Here is a 23,013-nt window from a genome sequence, read left to right as displayed (position 1 = left end):
TCACCCACATTTATTTTGAATATTATAACAATCCACTAATTTCTTAATAACAAAATATATAAATAAATGTACTTTTCAAAGATATGCAATTATTACCACATTATATACGAAATATGAAGTAATTATTATTAAGATATATACAACTGACATCGTTTTCTATCATTCTATTCAACAAAAATTTGTACCTAATTAGTTAATATAAAAATAATCAAATTATTTAGTTTATAAAGATGATAAATATACAATACGTAATAAACTCCAATTAATAATTTATTTCATATAGCTCATTTTAAGCAAGAATCATTTAATTCAATTTGTGTTTAATAGATGGTAAGTTACTCAGTTTAAAAAATTGTTAGGAGGATTATAGATGACAGATTGATTAATTTTATTTGCCATATAAGCCGATATCAACCAATAAAATCATTTCATCTAGCGGGGTTCTATGAGGATGCCTCATAAAATTTTACAATGTTTTTATTAAATTGTATGATTTTCTAACAACTATATATTGGTGATAATTGATGTATTATAATAAATAAAAAAACTAAAGGTAGACTATTAAGTGTGATAAACTGCATCAACGGCGAAAATTAGTCTCGGAGCCAGTCAAGATCCGACCCTATTTTTAGAGTCCGAGTCCAATTTTTTGAAATCCAATAAGATTGGGTTGCTCGGTTCCAACAATTAACATTAAATTCGTTTAAAATTTATTTTTTATTTATCTGGATATAATATATAATTATATAGAACCTATAAATACATTTTAGTACTTGTGAAATCTTTATAATGTTAACTAGATAAAGTATGGATGATTGTATTAAGATTCAGATTTGGTTCCATAAAATTAATTTATTTTGATTCACCCGGGTCTGATTGAATCCGATCCATGATAATTTAATTCCACGTTTATATAAGTTTGTTCTTGTTCGCTTTTGTGGAACAATTAATTACGACTTAATCCTCTGATTTAGGATTGATCAGAAGTTAATACTGGTGATGTAGAAGCCTGTCTTTGCTATCTAGCCAAGCTATGCAATAAGATCACCAGAGAAGATACATGTTCCTGTAAAATGCACCAAGGGGTTAGCATCTGTCTAATAAAAGTTACCTCATAGGTCTTTCCAGGAGCACAGTAGCTACAAGGTGGATTACTACTTAAGACTTATTTTGACGTGAGGTCCTTATGAAGAAGATGATTACTAGAAAATATTCCTAGTATCTGACAAACGTTCTATTGAAGATTAATTAGAACAATTGTAATAACTCTCTTGTATTTATGGTTATGCTTTTAATGTTCATTGAAATTCAGTTATAATAACTCCTTAGTAATAAATCACTTAGAGTTCTTTGTATCTCTCTCAATATTAGAATTTAGTTACCTCATTTATGTGCCCCATGAAGTATATTTATAGTCCATCATTGTGCATGTAGAATGTTCCTTTTGTTATTTCATCAATCCTCAAAATTCCCTTGCATGCCACTGTTGCTGTCTTTGACGTGTTGGTTTCTTCTTTATTTAGGTGATTTTTCCTCTTATATAATGGCGCTCTTTGCTTTTTCTATCAACATGTGTTCCACTAGTTTGTAATAATCTTCAACAGTGGACAAGTGTCCTCATAATCGTATGTGACCTTCTCATGCACTAGCATTCTTAGTGTACGTTCAATCCTTCTTCAATCTTTCCAGATAAATGTTCTCAAATCTTCTTCTAACCTTATTATTTTCTCCCAGATTAACCTTAATTTATTCTTCCCGAACGATTTTCTGCCAGAATTACTTACGATTAATATTTTACATATACAAAGTTGAACTAAACACTCATCTTAACATGTGTAATAAATAAATTTGATTGTCTCTATCCTATATATCTATAATTTTTAATCGAATGATCCACATCATAAGACTTCCGTACTTTCCTTGAAAGCATACTATCAATCTAACATGCATCATGAGGAGTAAACAGTTGATACACCAGCTGATCAGGATATATGATAATAAAGTAGTATCATGATATGCATTTAAAGCATTTAATAAACAAATCAAGGAATTGTACAAAATAATCATATTTTGTGATAGTTGAGTAAGTTTTAATAGTTATTTACGTTATTGTCTTATTGACTTGCACATGGTAGACCGGTAATCACGTTTCCTTTCAATACTTTTCTATGCCAAAGTGACTCGATTCAAAATCCGAACCGAATCTGAAAATTACTCGATCTGAAAATATTTTTTTTTTGAAGTTTATCGAATTTACACAATTCGAATTGAAGTTGCATCCAAATCGAATTCGCAATCAAATATGGAAAAAGGAACCCGAGCAGCAACTGATTTTTAATAACCGAAATATAACTGTTAAACGAGATTACCTAAACCTAATAGTGACCGAACTGAGTCATATATAATCTGAATCATGAACAAAACTGAACTAGATTTGGCTAAAACTGACTTAACCAGAACCGAATTTTAATCGAACTATTGTAAGCTGATTTTTAACCAAACTGTTGTAAACCCTAACCGATTTTTAATCGAAAAACAAGTTGAAACTCCAAAAAAGTTTATGATTAATTTTATTTTATCAAATGATTTCAACATATTTTTAACTGATTTCAGTTATCAATTAAATGAATGAATGTTTGAAAACTATTTTCTAGTATTACAACCTTGTAAAAAAATTTATCGATAAATTAATAAGTACTCATGAAATTGACATCAATTATAAATCAATAAGTACCACATAAAAACCTTTTATTGCTTATAATTAGTAACATGTTAAAATGCATCAATACAAAAACTTAATATGTTTCATCAACACTTCAATTTTATGTTATCTTGTTATCCATCACTAATTCAGTATTTCGTGTTAGTAAATCACCAATATGATATAAATTTTGAGTTGTCTTTTTACTGTTGCTCGACATGCCACCTCATGTGACTTGCAGTGGTAGCAGAAGCATACATTTGTTGTAACCTAGGGCAGGGGAAAAGTAATGAAACTGTTTTCTGAAAGTCTTATCACATTTGTTGTCTATTATCCAACTAGAAAGACCACAAACCTCAGAGTGAGTCATACTCGCTACATCCCCAATATATCATACACCCATTAAGACAATAATCAATTTTCTCTACGGATAATCCAAGAGCCGAATTTTGTTTCTTCGTATCATAAAAATTGCTTCTCGTCCTATTATCTTTTTATCATCGACATATGAGTATGATTTTCACAACCAAGGTACAACGCTAAGTTGGCAGCGTTCCGCATATCAAAAGATTGTCTTGATTGAGGATTCAGATCTTCTTCAATATGTAAGGGCGATTGTACATCATCATTGACATATCGCATTGAGGTAGAATATGGTGATATGTATCGTACACCATCATTACATACAAATATTGCACTGTGTTATGTTGTAACTCTTCTTGAACCACCAGTTTACTTGGTTGAGCTTTAAAATTGTCAGTTTTATTCCGACTGAAAAATAGTGAGTATTATTCAGACTGAAAAATAGTCAGTATTCAGTTGGTAAGAATTAAGTTTTTTTAAAAAAACTATGCGTATATATATTATCTGTATAAAGAAAAAAATAAACATAAATAACATACCTAGCATATATATCATAAACAATTTAGTAACAATTTAGACAAAATTTAATCAAATACACGTACAATAACATATATAATTAACATAAATAACCTTATATATATATATATATAATATATATATATATATATATATATATATATATATATATATATATATATATATATATATATATATATATATATCATAAAAAATTTAGTAACAAAACAAAATTTAAACTATAAATTCGAAAAATTAACATACCTTGGTAGTTGTTGAACATGATGTGTTTTTTCAAGTATAGTGAAAATATATAATATTTTATGATATAATGTTTTGTCAAATATAATATGATGTGATTTGTTATTTATATATGATAAATGATCATGAGCGGGAAAAACGAAAATTTGAAATCTAACTGAATCCTGACTAAATTCTGACTATGTGCGCACATAATTTATTTTCTGACTGAAGTCAAGCTAAATGGTTATTTGGTCGGTAGGTTTCCTACTAACATCCAAATAATAGGAAATTAGTATGTTTAGTTGGTATTTCTCCGATTGATCTCATCTACCAAAACAAATTCATTCGCAAATAATATATGCAATTATATACACTAATTCATCACATTATTACTCTTTCTCATTATTAATTCTTTAGCAATTTATTAGTGGAATTTGGTACACATTTAAATGAGCTTGATTATTATTTCATTGAAGGTCCCAATTTGAATGCTATGTTTCTTTACTAAATCAAACAAGGCGTTCAGAAATATATCAAGCATCGATCACACGACATATGGATGAAGAATGAAACGAAATCATGCACACTGTACCAACGAAATAGGAGTAATATATATAATTGTTGACAAATTAATGATTAAAGGAAACAACAACAATAATAATAATAATAATAATAATAATAATAATAATAAAGTTTTGAATGGCTAAACTGCAGAAAATCATAATGCGAAAATTAGAATGATTTGAGTTTTGAATACTTAATTTGTATTGATTTATCAATGAGTGGAACACCTCTATTTATATATGAGATTATGACTAAAAATAAGAAAAAAAATATATTAACCTAAACTTAAATAATAGGAAACAAAATAGCCTTAATATCCTAAATATTAAAAAAGATCTTAACTTTCTAAAACATAATATTCTGAAATAATATCTTTATTTTATTGTACTTCTTATTTTCCTACACTCCCCCTCAAGTTAGGTCTCGGGATCACCGAAACCTACCTTGCACAATATTATTCAATGCTTTTGATCCAATTATCTTTAACAGAAAATCTGCTAGTTGATCTTTTGATTTTACTGAGGACATTTTGATGATCTCTTCGCCGAATTTGTCATAATTGACTTTCAATTTTTTGAGTTTAGATAAAAGGTCAAGAAATAAATTGGGTTGGTTTATTTTATTATTTGGGTCAAAGATTAGAATTTTGGGGTATGATCTTAATTGAGTTTTGGGTTTAGGTTTTATGGGTGGGGTAAGATTTTTCTTTTTTCTTTGTTTTATAAGAAAGGATTTCTGTTGGGTAAATGGGTAGGGGATTTTCGTGAGGGAAATTGGTAGGATTAATTTTTGTGGGTCATGGGATTTGCGTGGGTCAAGGGAAATGGGTAGGATTGATTTTGGAAAGTAAACTCTTGCCCCAATTACTCCCAATGCCATTTTTCTCTCCAGTTTGACTTGCTTTTTCTCATTCCCTTCAATATTTGAATTGAGTATATGTATAGAGAAAGAAGCATTCAAACTCTTGTAGATGTCGACCACATTTTCCACATAAGGGGCTTGTCTCAATTTTTTGTTGAGAATTTCAGGCGTTGGCCAGTCATTGGGTGGAAGGTGCTTGGTTGAATTTGGTCTTCTACCGGTTCGGTTTATTTGAGCGTTGGTGGCTTTCTCCATTGTTGGGGTGGGCCATGGGCGGTTGTTGAGTGGTCTCCTCGGTTCTCTTTTGACTCTTCTTCCTTGTCTCTATTTCTCCCCCTCGTGACCTCATGCTGAATGGGTTCATTTACGGCAGGTAGCGAAATTGGTCCGAGAATGAATTGAATTCTTGTCCGTAGTTCGTGAGCGGTGGTAGTGTAGTAAAGAAAACAATCTATAAGGTTTCTGTCAATATTTTCGATGATCCATGACATCACCATACTATCATTTTGCTCCCATTGTTCATTTGTGGTGGTCGGTGGGACCATAGTGATATGATTGAGCCTCCCCCGATCACTAATTTCGGTCTTCATTTCTTTACACCACTTGATGTAAGTTTGGTAGTTCAGTTTTTTCAATACTATTGATCTTCTATTGATTTTTTAGTTAAATTTTTTGAAGAGAAAGAGCATTTGTTCCACATGTGCCATTGAAATCATTTTTTTGGTTTGTTTTGTTTTGGTTTGGTTTGATTGTTGTTTGTTTTGATTTGGTTTTTGTTTGAATTTTGGTCGATTATGATCAATGATAAAAATACCGATAGAGTTTTTTTGTCCAGAAAAACCTTACGGCTCTTATACCTTGTAGAAAATTATAATGCGAAAATTAGATTAATTTGGGTTTTGAATATTTGAATTGTATTGATTTATCAATGAGAGGAACACCTCTATTCATAATGAGATTAGGACTAAAAATAAGGAAATAAAATATTAACCTAAATCTAAATAATAGGAAACAAAATAACCTTAATATCCTAAATATTAAAAAAAATCTTAACTTCCTAAAACATAATATTCTGAAGTAATATCTTTATCTTATTCTACTTATTTTCCTACATAAACAACATTTGATCCTCATTTTGTTACAATTTGTATACAACACAGATATTAAAAGTATTTATAATATTATTTGTGTAATGTGTATAAGAAGATCTATGTTATAACCTAGGATAGCACTGGCTTACCCTTGAAAAATATAAGAAGTCTACTATTGATGCTTTGTTGCCACTGTTGACATCTGATAGAAAACAAACGAAGAAGATAGATTGAAGATGACAGGCGACAAAAAGCGATTTTTATATTCTATTTTTTATGTTGGGTCTCTAGTAATCTTTTGGTTCGGGGCCTTAAACATATTTTGTTTTATTTTTCTTTATTTTGTGTTCTTTAATTTTCTTTTGGGCAATTTCATTGTAGATAGGCCTTGCCCTTTATTTCCTTTCCGATTTTGATTTTGAGTTTTTCTTTCAAATCTTTCTAACTTGGGAGAGATTAAGACCTTAACAATAATTATTCATCGAATCCCTTTATAATCTGTATCCCTTCCCTCACACTTTCTATGAAAACATAATATCATTTATCCTTACAAATTTCTTTATTCATTTTCCTTTATTTTCTTCCATCCAAACACAACCTTAGAGATATATTAGCATCAGTAAGCATAAATAGATTTACCACACTTTAATTCAATCTTCAAGACCCTTCTAAAAGACCTCAATAACTCATAGTAATCATTCCTCGAGCTCCCCTAAAGTGGACATGCATGGATTCACAAAAAGCTAGCTTTACTGACAGCTTGAGTAAAACTACAGATCCTACTTCTCATGGCTTGACTCGTACAAACATACACTCATTTACATTCTGTTACCCTGTTTATTTATTTATATTGCATTCAATACTTATTGTATTGTATCATTTAAGAGGCTTGTTTTAGAATATTTTGATAGAAGATTGCCACTAGAGGTGTTTTAATAGGCGGGTCCACCCTATAGATCAACGGCCGAATAACTTTTAAACAGGCCATTAACAGGTGGATCATTATCGAACTTTCATTTAAAGCGTCTAATACTCGGACCGAATTGGGTTATTATTAGGCTTGGTTACCATCAAAATATTCTCCATTTTTTCATTTAACATTTGTTTATATGTATAGGCAAGTCGATCTAATGAGCTTCAAAGTCGAACTAAAAGATCATTGATGACTATTTTAAAAGGTCTGGTTGATTTAAGTTTAAAAGATTTTAACTTGTCCAAATAGATCTGGTCCATTAAAATTTTAACCTGCCCCCATCAGCCCATTAACTGTAGTTGCCACAAACTACATTCACAAAGTAACCACTTTTTGACCTCGGAGCTTTATAAAAAATTATTAAAAGATGACCAATGATTTTGGGTAAGATATATTAAATCAAATTGTTTTTATCTATTAGACCAAAAACTATGTAACGGTAGGAAACTACACTTAAGAATAAAATCAAAATAAATCAAGAATATCATTATTACAAACTGTAATAATTAACATAATTACTGAAAAATTACTAAAACAATTATATGGATACAAAATCTTTTTTCTCTACAATTTAATTTGGATAAGTATGTACAATATTCTCTTAAATGTCACCTACCATCCATGAAGGTAATAGTAATTTCGTTAATTGATTTATTAAAATTAGACGATGAAGATGGACAATCAATTTCTCTCTCAATAAAAAAACCAGGCTCGTTAGGATTAGGCAATGAGATTGTGCTTCCCAACATTAAAACCACCATTGACATACTTGGTCGTTTTTCAGGTGATTTTTGTACACATAATAGACCCATTTGTATTACTCGCATTATTTCAGGTACATTGGCTGATTCTTCCACCGATGAATCCAACAACTCCATGGATCTTTCTTCATTATAGAGTTTCCATGCCTGTTATTTACAAGATTAGAAAACCTTGTTAATATTATTAATAATTAGATAGATAATTAGGAAAAAGTAATTTGTATTATAATTAAGAGTATTACTAGTCTAAAAGCTTAGATAATTCACAAATAAGACTCTCTAACGGTGAGACCATCTTTATTGGACTCACTTATTGTAGTCTTAAATAGATCAATTATAATTTTTTAAGTGATCACTTGCAGTTTTAAAACTAAAACTAAAAATTAACAATAAGTCGTTTGTGCACACTTTATAAGTTATTGAAGTCCTTCTTCCAATTGTCATATGGTTTTGAGATGGTATATATTTTCTTGGCTTATGAAGTGTATGCACCTTGTGCCTCCCCGTTAATATATTGACATTCACAATAAGTCAAACTCAGTTTAACATAAAAGTGATCAATTTTTATAATTTTAGAATTATCGCTTATAACCAGTGATCACTATAGTAATGGTCTAATACAAGACCTAATGTAAATAATTTTATGTCTCAATAATATTGCTACGGTTGGAAATTTTATTTAGTCGTTTGGGGAAGAATAAGAAAAAAACTAGAGGAGGAAAGAAATGTGTAGATGATATAAAGTGGAAAAATTGAATTTGTGGATGAGGTTATTTTGTTAATGAGAAAAAACAACAAAAATATTTGATAGTTCTGAAGTCAGATTAATGATTATTAAGACGTTTAACGGGAGATCAATAAAAATCTTTAACAATTTGAAAATAACTTTTTTTTTTTTTTTGAAAATAACTATTTTTTTTTAAATGATTTGAAAATAACTAAAATATGTGCTTATTTTTAAGGAGCATTATATAGGACTCTTACATGCCCAAGAAGATTAAGGCCATGAGTAGGGTGGCTAAATTCTCTGTTTTTCTTCCCACTCACTATCTCTAGCAGCAACACACCAAAGCTAAAGACATCAGATTTTGTAGAGAAGTGTCCGTCAATTGCATATTCTGGAGCCATATAACCACTGAAAAATAAATTATTTGGTATTCAAAATTAAACATATGCACAATTTTAAACAAAGATATTCATTGAAGATAAAGGTTTGAGAATGCTCTTACTATGTGCCAACAATTCTCTTGGTATTTTCTAGATCAGCCTCACTTCCTCCAAAGATTCTTGCCATTCCAAAATCTGAAATCTTGGGGTTGAAATCATTATCAAGTAAGATATTGCTAGTCTTAAGATCTCTATGTATAATTCTTAGCCTCGAGTCATGGTGAAGATAAACAAGCCCACGAGCTATCCCATTGATGATATTGAACCTTATGGGCCAATCTAATTGACAGTTTTTAGTTTTGTCTGTAAAATAAATTTCACATGTTAAAAATCATACAAATTAGAAAATTCTAAGTTTATAATTAATATATCTAGAAAACAAACAATATATAACTATATATCAAAAGAAAAGAGATACAAAAGACTGCTCTGACGATTAAAACACAAAAAAAATATGTCATGGTAGGAAGATAAGTAACAAGGTGATCGATAGAATACAACCTAAAAAACGATCATTTATTCTTTTATTTTAGTTTATTTTCCACATTTTCCCTTCTAAATATGTGATTTGATCTTTGAGTTCACTTGCACTTCATCATCATTTTTAGAGATTAATATGATTAAAAAGAGTAAAATATAAGTAATAAGATTAAGCAAAAATAAGGGAAGAATGCAAACCAAAAAGTAGTAAGTCCAAGCTTGTATTTGGCATGTACTCGTAAACCAACAACTTCTCTTCCTCATGTATGCAGCATCCAAGAAGTCTTACAAGGTTACGATGTTGAAGTTTAATCATGCAGGATGCTTCATTTTTAAATTCTTGTACTCCTTGATTGGAGTGCTTTGAAAGCCTTTTCACGGCTATTTCTTGCCCATCGCTCAATATACCCTATAAATTTGTAACCATTTTTTAATTTTTTTTTCATTAGATTTATATATATTTAATGAAAATAAATAAATATAAAAGATGTTGGTGATCATAATGATGGTAAACCTTGTAAACGATTCCAAATCCTCCTTTTCCCAACTCATTTTTTGATGAAAAATTATCCGTTGCCTTATTCATTGTTAATATATCAAAGAAAGGCAATTCTAAATCATTATCTTGAGTGTGTGATGCCGACATATGTGATCTCGATAATTCTTGTTCTGGAAAAAAGTCTTCCCGTTTTCCTACAACAATCGTACAATAGGGATTAGACTGTAGTCCACCAATGTAATAAATTTACCAAAATAAATATTTCTAAAATAATAAATTTAAATTTAAGATTATGAGCAATAATTTAAAAATATTTATTAGTTTGTCAACAAACATTCTTCTAAGTTATTTGTTATTGAAAAAAAAAACTAGCTTCTCTTTTCTTTCTTTTATCCTCTAAAAAAACCCTAGCCTTCATCGTTAATTTAAAGCCTATTATCAACCTTATAATTAATGGTAAGCTCTCCATCTTTTTATTTTTGCTTTTTTCAATTTTAGTTAAAAATAAAATATATTTTCTCTATATTATAGAATTATTCTATCCATTTATTGGATTTAATCTACTTATATATTAGATTTTTAAGTCTTTCATCTCATGATGAAAGTTTGGAGTCTTATTATCAATTTGATGGTAAAAAGGTATATGACGTTAACACAGGTGTCAATTCTGCTACTACAGTCAATGGTATCAAACTTATCACTATTTCAAAGCAATACCAGATCTAAAGACCCCCGGAGGAGGCTGTATGAAACAGCGATATGATAGAGGGAAAGCTTCAATGTTAGATATTTTTTATAACGATTGTGACTTTTCTATATAAAAATTTATTTGATTAAAATTTTTATGTATTTGATCAATTGTTACTCATTTGTACATGTCGAATGACATTTTTATCATGAGTTATTAGGATCCTTTTTACAAAAAAGTTATTTATTATTGTAAAATATTTTATTTGCAATTTAATTATTTTTAAGTAGTAAAAAAATAAAATGCTTAGAATTTATACTAAAATAATCAATGGTTGACATTGTATGATTTTGGTGATTAACTTTAAAAGCTAACCACTATAAAATCACCAAAGAGATTAAAAAGATACATTCAACGGGAAGAGTTTTGGATGATTTAAAAATTATAAGAAATAACGAAAGGTGCAAAGGAAAAATAGATTTAGATTTCGTTCAGATGTTTTCTAATTCGCATGAAATCTATACACATTTGTTAAGTTGTTTAGTCGTAGAGTATAAAACATATAAAAGACTCAATAAAAAATTTAAGCTAATGGTTGAGGTTTTAAGTTATATTTTATATATTCTAACAATATAATTATAGATCTCAAAAATATAAAAACATGTAAAAAAAATGGCCTAATTATTAAGGACAGATAATAAAAATATTTCTTTTAATATCTTATTCTTGTTTTTAGGTAACTTGCATTGGTGTATATTCTGATTTTATTCTTTTGTATTCTTAGCTAGGAATATCTTTATATTAGTTGTTTCCAATTATATAAAAGGAAACCAAAATATTGTATTGTAGCTAGCTGTTACTTCCTCTTGTATATATAGTCTTTATGTGTAATTAAATAAAATTAAGCCTTTCAATTATTGGAGAGCAGTTATTTACAGTTACTTAATTCATTACAGTTGATTTGTTCTTAGGCAGTTACATTGTAGGCACTTGCCCATGTTCTTAGAAGTTACTACAATGCTCATGTATATATATGATATGCTTCTAAGGAATGAATGAATAATCAGAATATTTTTCACAAAAGAACAACACCAGATTTCATCAAATTGACATGGTATCAGAGCCCTAGGGTTCGAATCCGGACAGGCATCATCATTTACTTGTTCTTACCTTGAAAATGGCTGATTCATCAGAAAACCAAACACAGCAAACCTTAATGTCTATGGAACAAATGGAACAAATGTTTCAGATGTTCCAGAAAATCAACAACTCAACCAACCAAACCGAAAACCCAACATCATTCAAAATCTCAGAAAAACTCACCTACCACAACTATACAAAATGGTGCAAGTTAATGCACGTTGCAATTGGAGGCCGGGGGCGGCTCAGTCACATCATTGCCAGACCCCCACCACTATCAGACCCCAATTATAACCAATGGGCACAAAAAGATGCCATGGTTATCGCATGGATAATCGAAAACATAGATGGGGATATCGTCAATCAATTCCTGGACTACACAACAGCACACAGCCTATGGCAAGGGATCGAAGGTCTCTTAGGATGTGGTAGGGATGAACTATAAATCTTCGATTTGAGTTCAAAGGCAGCAACCTTAAAGCAGAACCATGACACTATTGAAGTTTACTACGGTAAGCTCAATATGTTATGGAAAGAAATAGATCGAAGAATGCCAAATCCGATGAATTGTCCACAGGATATAACAGAGTTCAACAAATACATCCAAAGACAGAGGCTATATCAATTTCTTACCGGGATTAATGATAGTCTTGACAAAGAAAAAAGGGACATACTCAATAGTGAACCTTTACCGATGGTGGAAACGGCATATGCATCACTCAGACGAGAGATCACACGCCGGCAAATCATGACCGGCGTCTCATCACTGGGAACGAGTCCCTCAGAGATTGGCTCGGGTTTATCCACGAGAAACAAACCCTTCCAAAGAACCCGAGAAGATGACGACCGGAGAAAACTCCGATGCACCCACTGTGGCGGTTCCAGGCATACCAAGGAGGGGTGCTTCAAACTTGTGGGATACCCTGAGTGGTGGGACGACCTACAGAAGAGAAGAGCCGCCACCAAGGCACCGGTTAACCGAACCGGCGGCAAGGCTAATCTCAGTGCCATAGATCAGCCGACATCATGTCAAAACTCAGGTGACCTAGAAGAATGGCGCACAGAGGAAGGAGAAGCAACAGTGATCTCAGAGAAGAGATCTAAGAATGGTGAGAATCAGGAGTGGAAAGAGAGAGAAAGGAGAGCCGTTAGCCAAGAAGGAAAAGGAAAGGTCAAATGCCACAATACCCAAACCCTACCTCCCTTTTATAGCCAAGGAACCCTACTTCCTTTCCCTTTAAAAACCGGCCCAGCTCAAACCCTACCTCCCTCCCTTTCACAATCCGGCCCAAACCAAATACCCAAGCCCAATTCCAATTCCAGCCCAAAAACCACCAATTCCAAATGCCTTCTTGGACATAACAACGACTCTCAATGGATCTTTGATTGTGGGGCAACAGATACGATGACATTCGATCCCAGTGATTTTGTATACACCCACCCTACTGACCGAACCCACATCCAAACTGCTAATGGGGCACGTGTACCGGTTGCCAAGGCTGGAGCTGTCAATATCTCTTCCTCCCTTCATCTCAAAAATTGCTTGCTCATTCTAAATTTGTCTCATAAATTATTGTCGGTCAGTCAGTTGACAAAGGACTTAAACTGTACTGTTTTTTTAACATCTGATCATTGTGTTGTACAGGATGCTCGGACGGGGAGGATCATTGGGCGTGGTACTGAACGAGGTGGCCTATACTATGTTGATGCGGTAATTCAAAAAGGTGGTGCAATGCTTGCTCATGGATCGCCTGCTCACCAATTGCGGACTTGGCATCGGCGTTTGGGTCACCCATCCTTAGGTTATCTAAAACAACTCTTTCCTTCTCTCAAGAACTGTATTGCATCCCTAGATTGTGAAACTTGTATCTTAGCGAAGAGTCATAAACAGTCCTATTTTCCTAGAAATACTCGTGCCCCCAAACCCTTTGATATAGTACATTCTGATGTATGGGGCCCAGCCCCACATACTGACAATCATGGTTTTTCCTATTTTGTGTTATTTATTGATGATTATTCTCGAATGTGTTGGGTTTATTTTTTAAAGCACAAATCTGAGATTTTTGATGTCTTTGTCCAATTCTATAACATGATTCTCACTCAGTTCCATGCAAAACCAAAAATTCTTCGCTCGGATAATGGGGGTGAATATATCTCAATGGCAATGAAACAATTTTTTGTTAACCATGGCCTTATCCACCAAACTTCCTGCCCCGACACCCCACAACAAAATGGGGTGGCTGAACGCAAGAACCGTTCCCTCCTTGAGGTAGCACGGGCCCTAATGTTTGAGACTCATGTGCCTGTACAGTTTTGGCCTGAGGCCGTTGCTACTGCTACCTATCTTACAAACCGGCTCCCCACAAAAACCCTCCAATTCCAGACTCCTCTTGCCACACTTCATTCGTATACTCCTGTTCCCTCGTCTCACTCCCTTCCTCCTCGCGTCTTTGGGTGTGTTGTGTATGTCCATCTTCCATCACGCGCTCGAACTAAGTTCGACCCCCGGGCAGTAAGATGTGTATTTTTTGGGTATGGCACTACGCAGAAGGGCTATCGCTGTTATGATCCTATCCTTCACAAGCTTTATACCACCATGGACTGTGACTTCCTTGAACACAACCCCTACTACACCCAACCTCGATCTCAGGGGGAGAGTATGAGTGAGGATCTCAGTTGGTTGACTCATCCCTTGGCTGACAGTCGAGATCCCAAGGAGCAAGTAGGCACTACCACCGATATTGCTACTGACATTGTTACTGAATCATTTCCTTAGACTACTGCTCCAATCTCTGAGCATCCTGGCCCCGAGCATCCAGCCGAACGAGAGGTAACACCGAGTCCTACTAATCCTCTCATTGATGTATTCACTGACCCTATTGTGCCAAGTAGTGTTGTTGTTCCCAGGAAATCTAATTTGCCCCCCCGAAGTACAAGAGGAATACCCCCAAAGAGATATGATCCTGAATATGAATCCCAGAGATCCCGATATCCTATCAGTAGACCGGATGATGAACAACTATCACAAACAGCTGTTGCCTTCAATGCATCTCTCTACTTCAGTGCCATTCCGAAAAACATTGAAGAAGCCCTCCAAGAACCAAAGTGGAAGCAAGCTATGGATGAAGAGATAATGGCTCTCCAGAAAAACCGAACTTGGGAAAAGTGCAGATTACCAGGCGACAAGAAGACGGTTGACTGTAAATGGGTTTTTTCAGTCAAGTATCATGCTGATGGATCCATTGAGCGGTATAAAGCTAGGCTTGTTGCAAAAGGGTATACACAGACTTACGGGGTAGACTACTCGGAAACATTCTCACCTGTGGCTAAAATTGATACCATTCGAGTCCTCTTCTCAGTAGCAGCAAATAAAGATTGGCCTCTGTTTCAATTTGATGTGAAGAACGCCTTCTTACATGGAGAGATTGAAGAAGAGGTATATATGAAGCCACCACCAGGGTTTTCCAATGAGTATAGCCAAGGAGAAGGGTGTCGACTTAAAAGAGCTCTATATGGTTTAAAACAATCCCCTAGAGCATGGTTTGGGAGATTCACTACAGCAATGAAGAAATTTGGCTACAAACAGAGCAACTCAAATCATACTCTATTTCTCAGGCGAAGTGGAAAACAAATTACATGCCTCGTAATCTACGTAGATGATATGGTTATTACCGGAAACGATTCCAAGGAAATTGATCGTCTTAAGAGCAAATTATTCCAAGAGTTTGAGATGAAGGATTTAGGACAACTAAAATACTTCCTAGGAATAGAAGTCCTAAGATCAAGGAAGGGGATTTTCATCAATCAGAGAAAATACATCCTAGATCTCTTAGCAGAAGCAGGCATGTTGGATTGCAAGCCAGCAGATACTCCTATGGTAGCTAATCATGGTCTACGAATTGTTGAAGGGGCAAAAGCAACAGATCAAGATCGTTATAGACGGACAGTGGGAAAATTGATCTACCTATCCCACACAAGACCAGATATTGCCTACGCAGTAGGAATTGTAAGCAAGTTTATGCATCGACCTCAAGTAGAACACATGGCAGCAGTTCTGAGGATCCTGAGATACTTAAAGGGAACTAGTAATAAAGGAGTCTTCTACGCAAAGAATGGCAACCTTGACCTTATTGGTTACACAGATGCTGATTGGGCTGGTGATCGGGACGACAGGAAGTCAACTTCGGGATATTTCACTCTTATAGGGGGTAATCTAGTCACCTGGAGAAGCAAGAAACAGAAGGTGGTTGCGTTGTCCAATGCTGAAGCAGAGTTCAGGGGGATAGCAAAAGGAATTACAGAGGTTCTATGGATTAGGAAACTCCTAGGAGAGTTGGGCTTCGTTCAGGCACAGGCAAGCCCTTTATATTGTGATAACAAAGCAGCAATAAGCATCTCCGAAAATCCAGTACAACATGACCGAACGAAACACGTAGAGATTGATCGACACTTTATCAAGGAGAAACTAGAAAGTAAAGTCATCAGCCTTCCATTTGTTAGATCTGCAGACCAACTAGCCGATATTCTCACAAAAGCAGTCTCATCACAGATCTTCAATAGCACTTTATGCAAGTTAGGCATCGGTGATCCCACGACCTAACTTGAGGGGGAGTATTGGAGAGCAGTTATTTACAGTTACTTTATTCATTACAGTTGATTTGTTCTTAGGCAGTTACATTGTAGGCACTTGCCCATGTTCTTAGAAGTTACTACAATGCTCATGTATATATATGATATGCTTCTAAGGAATGAATGAATAATCAGAATATTTTTCACAAAAGAACAACACCAGATTTCATCAAATTGACATCAATAAACTCTTATACTAATAATTATCATATATATTTTTGTTCAACCCTTGAAAATAAGAGATTTTATATAAAACATTATACTCATGAGTAGAAATCAATATTTTGTTACCTTTTCTTTTGAGCCAAACAAAAATGAAAATTGATCCGGTAATAAAGATAAGCACAGGAACGAGAATGCTCACTAATTTTCGCGTAGTTGAATGACTGCCTGCAATTATTAACAAATAGTCACATCTCACATGTTACTTTTACATAAGAATCGCACATTTTAATTAATATATATATAAATTATTTAAACTTTATATCAGTTATTCATCTAAACTATTTTCGATTACTTCTCACTCAAACCAAGAAATCATCACAAAATCGGACCAAAATAATTGATCTCAGACAAAAAAATCATCCAAGTATGAAAAGGTTGCCTCCAATTTACTTTTGAGATCAGGCAACTGTGGCACTACAATATGAAAAGGGTGCGACAAAGGATTTATGTCGCTCAAATTGTCGTTAAAGCGGGTTTAGAGACAAAATTGGCGAGAAAACGTTTTTTCGCTGAAAAAAATTATGTTGTTAAATTTGTCATTAGCCTGGCGACAAACTTTAATTCTTGTTGCCTATTTTGTCACTAATTTATTTCTAGGTTGTAAAAAAATAATTGAATATTTGTCATTATTATTAAATAATAATAGTAGTAATGATTACTAATATTGCCTAACAATAATAAGAAATATTCAATTATTTATAAATAAATGATACTCAAAAACTATACATAATCAACAAAATAATTAATTGAAATTTATGATTAAATTAATCAACAATGAAAAACTAGATATATATTACAAAAATAATTGTTTATATCGAACGAAGAAGAGGATGAAGAATGAAGAAGAACAAGATGAAGAACGATGAACAAAGAAGATGAAAATGAAGAACGTTGATGAAGAAAGAAGAAATAAAGAACACAAAAAAAATATCAAAATCAGATGAGACTCGCGAAGATGAAGATGAAAACTGACGAAAATGAAAATGAAGACCGATGAAGATTTGAACATGAAAAAGAAGAAGGAGAAGGAGAAGAATCACATATAAGATGAAAAGTGAGGAGTTTGGGTTTTTAGATGTATCCAAAAGAAGGTGAGGAAATATAATAAAGGAGCGAGTAGTTAATTAGGTGGGTATTAGAGGGTTTAATTATAAGGTTTTAATTATTTGTTTAGAGGGTTAATAAAATTAATTAAGGGTATTTTTGTAATTTTAAGGGTTAAATGGTAATAAAAATCATGACTAAAAATAAAAATGGCACATTTAAAGTAAATTTACCCAATAAGAAAATGAGACAACAATTGTGAATTGCAAGAAGTATATAAAATAATTAATGTCTAAACAAAACAATTGGACAAAAACAAAACAATAGCAACATGAACTATATGAAGACCAAACAGTCATTAAATTGGACAAAAATCGACATAAAACAAAATAATTGAACCAAATTCGACATAAATAATAAAAAATACATATAAACTAACAATGTATATCAAAATTCTACTCCAACATAATAATATATGTCAATAATGGTCATAAAACAAAAACATAAATCATGCATGTCAAAAATCTACAAGAACAATAAAAAATAGTTAAATACTTGTGGAAAGGCTAGGAATGTTGTTGGAAAATTGTTGAAAAGTCATAATTGAGAGCTAAGAAGAAGAGAAAAGGAGGAGAAAATTTAGTAAGTAGAGAGAAGTTGATGAAGAAGGTGAATAAGTATGAAGAATGAAATGAGAAATGGATTGTAGTTCGAATTTAAAATCCGAGAATAAAAATATTAGCGTCAAAAGTTTTATCGCCAAATTTGTTGCTAAAATTTGCCTGTTTTGAATATTGAAATTGGAAAATAGAACTTTGTCGCTAAATATTTTTTTAATTTCAATTTCACTTTTTCCCACCCATTTTTCTCTGAAATTCAATTTTATGAAATTAGAAATAGTTTTGCGACAAATATAGGGACAATAATTCTTTGTCGCTAACTGGCGACAAAATATTTTTTTTGCAAAATTTGTCGCTAAACTTTCCGCAGAAATAAATTTTGTCTTCAAATTTAATTCTTTTTGTAGCGTGAAAAATCAACAAATGAAATCAGATCATACAAAAATCACAAAATAATTATATCAGATAAGTGAGCGATGAGGAGTTTTTAGAGACATTAAGAAATGAACTTATGTTTTTTTATTAAACCAAAAGATTAGTGGAAAGGTAAAATGAATTTTAATGGTGAGATGAATAGTTAGTTCCGATAGATAAATAAGAAGGGTGTGATTAGTTTTAATTGGGGAATGAAAAGTTAATAAAGTTTATTTGAAAATAATTAATGGTGGATGTAAAACTTAATTAACGAGATTTGGAGTAGGAAAAAGGTAAGGGTAAACTTGACTATATGTATTTTTTTATTCAAAAATACTCTTCTTCCTATTTAGTTTTTGCATAGTTTTCAATGCAAATATTAAATCTCAATATCTCTAAATACATATAATATAAAATACATAATAAAAAAGTATACATTGAGACGAATCTAACGAGATCTCACATAGATATATTTTATCTTCTAAATATGTGTCAAAAATATTAATTAAATTTCTCTCTTCTTATGATGGAATATTTCAAATGGGAAGAACATCAAAGAACGAAAAGAGTAGTAATATAGCAAGTAATTTTAAACGGACAACAAAATATAGTAAATATAATGAAATGAAAGAAGTATATCACAAAATATTATTTTGTTTGATATACGTGAATAGCTGAATATAATATTAGTAATAGAGTTAAAAAAAATAGCAATGTTTATATTACAAACAGATGCAGGGTTGGCTCTATAGGGGGCAAAAGGGTCTCTAGCCCGAGTCCTCCAAAAAATTAGAAAAAAAAAGACACTTTAATAATAAGTAGTTAAAAACTTATAATAATATGTATTATAATTAAGAGCCTATAATTAATATTTGCCTCCAATTTCTCTAATCTCAAGGCCAAAATAATGTTTTTTTTTTTTAACACAACCAAAATAATGTTTTTTTTTTCAACACAACCAAAATAATGTTTTTTTTTTTCATAATGGGTATTGACTAATTCAATTGTGAAAGATATTCAACATTTTTTTTTTCTCGTGTGGGAGGGAGAATGAAGAAAATCTGAAGACCGAAATATTAGCCATACTGCCACAGATATTTTATTTGAGAGTAACAAACTATGCCTGCAGGCTGGCCAAAGATGCAAATGCTGTATGAACGTTGTCAAGATCAGACATAGTGTCTCATAATTTAGGGGCAAACTAAATATATAACTTAAATCTAAAGATTTTGTTGATTTATCTGATTTTGAAAATCTGTAGATCCCAAACATATTTAATTATTAAACTAATATCAAAAATTAATAGAAATGACATTTTAATCTATTCAATTTCACATGCCCTATGAAAATCTAAATTTTTTTTATTGAGTAGAGAGTAGACTAGGAAAAAAGATAAGTGAAATTCGATCTTAATTTCGTATCTGAAAAAGATAATATTTACTCCAGTCAAGAACCATTATCTTATAATACTCTATCTAATAAAGAAAAGTTAACATATAATTGTTGAAAATACTTCAGATGTAAGGATGATCTCACATCACTAAAACAATGAGTTATGAATTTTCATATAATACTTGGTGGTTAATCCTTCGATTACCATATGATATCAAAAGTGTATAAAAGTCAACGCTCATAAAGTATGGGTTTATGAGCTCAAGCCAACATGTGCTTCGTCGGATTAACCACGCGAGTGAGCCTTTAAAGGAAATATGTAACGAAGTATAACAACCTAACTGTTAAAGTATATTACATATCATGAGGTTTCAACCATCAGTTTAAACTTTTGGATCATATCATGGGATTTCAACCATCAGGATGATTTCTTAATATGTTACGTACTAACACTAACAAGTAACAATCAAAAAATAAGTTTGGCAATCCAACCTAAAATTCCTAGCATAAAACATGTATGTTATAGCAGATTCAAAGACATAATAAGAAATTAATCATTCATTAATTAGTAGTAAAAAATAACTTACCCAATTGAGAAGCAGCCATACGAACATAAAGATCTTGCCCATCCTGTTTACTGTAATACCTCGTATCAATCAACTCACCAAACCACAAAAAACAACCACTCCCACCATTGCGAATATCAGAATTAGTAAAAGCAGTACAAGAACAATTCTTATGACACAATTTCTCACATTCTTTTAAATTCAAGCTCTTATTATAATACACTTTTCTTGTATCAGGCAATTTCAACCCAGAAACCTTCTTAAACCCATCACTATTACACTCCAATTTCACACTTCTAACACACCCATCATTCCAATAAGCTGTTTCCCAAGCATTTGGATCCTTAGGCTTAAACCCATCTAAACACCCACAAACAGGAGAATTATTGATATTACAAATCGCATATGGCCCACATAAATTAAACCTATCACATGAATCTAACTGTGTAGTTAAGTATTGAATCCACCCATTTACTTTATCATTCCATATAAATCTGTCTATATTTCCATTTGTTCTTAATAACATCCTTGTTGAAACTTTTAGATCAGTTAAATTGTATTGGTAATAAACCTCTTTTTCATTGATAATAAAATCAAATGTGTAAAAACTATTCTGTTTTAAATTAGGGGCCCCACTAAATCTCACCCCATTCCAAGGACCTGTCCTATAAACTGTAACATTTTGGCTCTTTAAGAACATTTGAGGATACCCAGAATGATCAAACTTGAAATGATATTGCCCTTCTGATGGATCATCATCTGATTTCCATGAAGACATAGATCTGTCCACACCTGTTTCAATATTCCACCCAAATTTCATAGTGGGCATAAGGGTATTCCCTGGATAATCAAAACTCTGCCATAAGTAATCACCAACTACTAGATTTCCGTTGTCGAGAAGGCGGGCTATTGGGTTTATTGAACCCGTTGGGTTCGGGCCATTAGCCCTCCAAATGAGTTTAGGAGAGGAGGTGTTTTTAGTGTTATTTGCAGTTAGAAGTAAGGTTCCTTGAGAGGTAATGGTAAGGATTCCTGAGGTATCATTTAAAGGAGAGTTTCTATTAGCTACCCAAATGATGGAATCTGGGGCAATGTTACGATACTTAATGGCTAAGTATCTTCGATTACTGAGATTGAAGAATCCCAATTCAAATTGCCCATTTAGGGAAATGATGTTTTGGTTTGAGTCTTTGAGAGGTTGAGTTGGGGTAATGGAATCTCTAGCATTGATGATTGAGGGTATAAGGAAGAAAAATGGTATTAGGACGCTAAGCATGCTAGAAATTTCCATTAAAGTTCGGCTGAAAAACCAGGGGAATTCTGTAGGTTGTCCATGTTGCTTGGTTCTTATCCTATTTCTGTAGTGATGTACAAGAGAATATTTAATTTAAGGGAAGGTCTATGAATATGTTACCAAATTTGACCGCCAATTTGTTGACCGTTTGCGTAGAAAAAAAGTTTGAAACCGGGAAACGAGAGTATGAATGAGTCCACGTCGTGTATTTTACTTTGATTGTGGATCTCATTTTGCATGTCTTAAAATATGTAAAATTTAATAAAATGAGAAATTAAGTTATAAAATAAACAGTTAAAATAGATATAAAATATATAAAAATTGTAAAATATGTGAAATTTAATAGAATAAGAAATTAAGTTGTAAAATGATCGGTTAAAATAGATATAAAATATATAAAGTTTGTGAAAGAGATTAAAGGCTCGAGAGTGAACTATAGCAAAAAAAAGGATTGAAAATTAAGAAATACTCCCTCTGTCTATATAAGAATGTATCTAAATCATTTTAGGTGAAAAATTAGGTTGGAGAGAATAAACAAATAATAAGTAGATAATAGAAATAGATGGAACAAGTGGATGATAGAAATAAGTGGTTAAGATTAAAAAAAATAATAAATTTATAAATGAGAAATAAAAAAATAAAGTGGGTCATTGTAAATAAAAAAGTGCAAAATAAATGGGGCAAAGAGATTAATTATATGAAAATAGTGAAAATTAAAAAGGACAAACGAGTAGTCTAGAGTAGAAGATTACGGCTCATTACAGATACCAGTATTCTACGAG

The 23,013-nt window shown here is 32.2% G+C and overlaps 1 protein-coding gene across 1 annotated transcript; it reads right to left on the bottom strand.

Annotated features, from left to right (window-relative positions):
- Positions 1 to 7,361: 7,361 nt before the first annotated feature.
- On the bottom strand, positions 7,362 to 22,538 carry LOC130807279 (G-type lectin S-receptor-like serine/threonine-protein kinase At4g27290). Its single transcript, XM_057672433.1, has 7 exons — positions 20,959 to 22,538; positions 16,968 to 17,066; positions 10,235 to 10,413; positions 9,919 to 10,129; positions 9,303 to 9,543; positions 9,058 to 9,208; positions 7,362 to 8,220 (listed from the first exon to the last, which is right to left on the bottom strand). The coding sequence occupies exons 1-7, from the start codon at positions 22,226 to 22,228 to the stop codon at positions 7,921 to 7,923; spliced, it is 2,451 nt and encodes an 816-aa protein (XP_057528416.1). The 5' UTR covers positions 22,229 to 22,538; the 3' UTR covers positions 7,362 to 7,920.
- Between the last annotated feature and the right edge of the window lie 475 nt (positions 22,539 to 23,013).

Source organism: Amaranthus tricolor, chromosome 3, assembly GCF_026212465.1.
Source record: "Amaranthus tricolor cultivar Red isolate AtriRed21 chromosome 3, ASM2621246v1, whole genome shotgun sequence".
In the NCBI taxonomy this organism is placed as follows: domain Eukaryota; kingdom Viridiplantae; phylum Streptophyta; class Magnoliopsida; order Caryophyllales; family Amaranthaceae; genus Amaranthus; species Amaranthus tricolor.
Note: the sequence above shows the minus strand (reverse complement) of the source record. Positions and strands in the feature narration are given on the sequence as shown.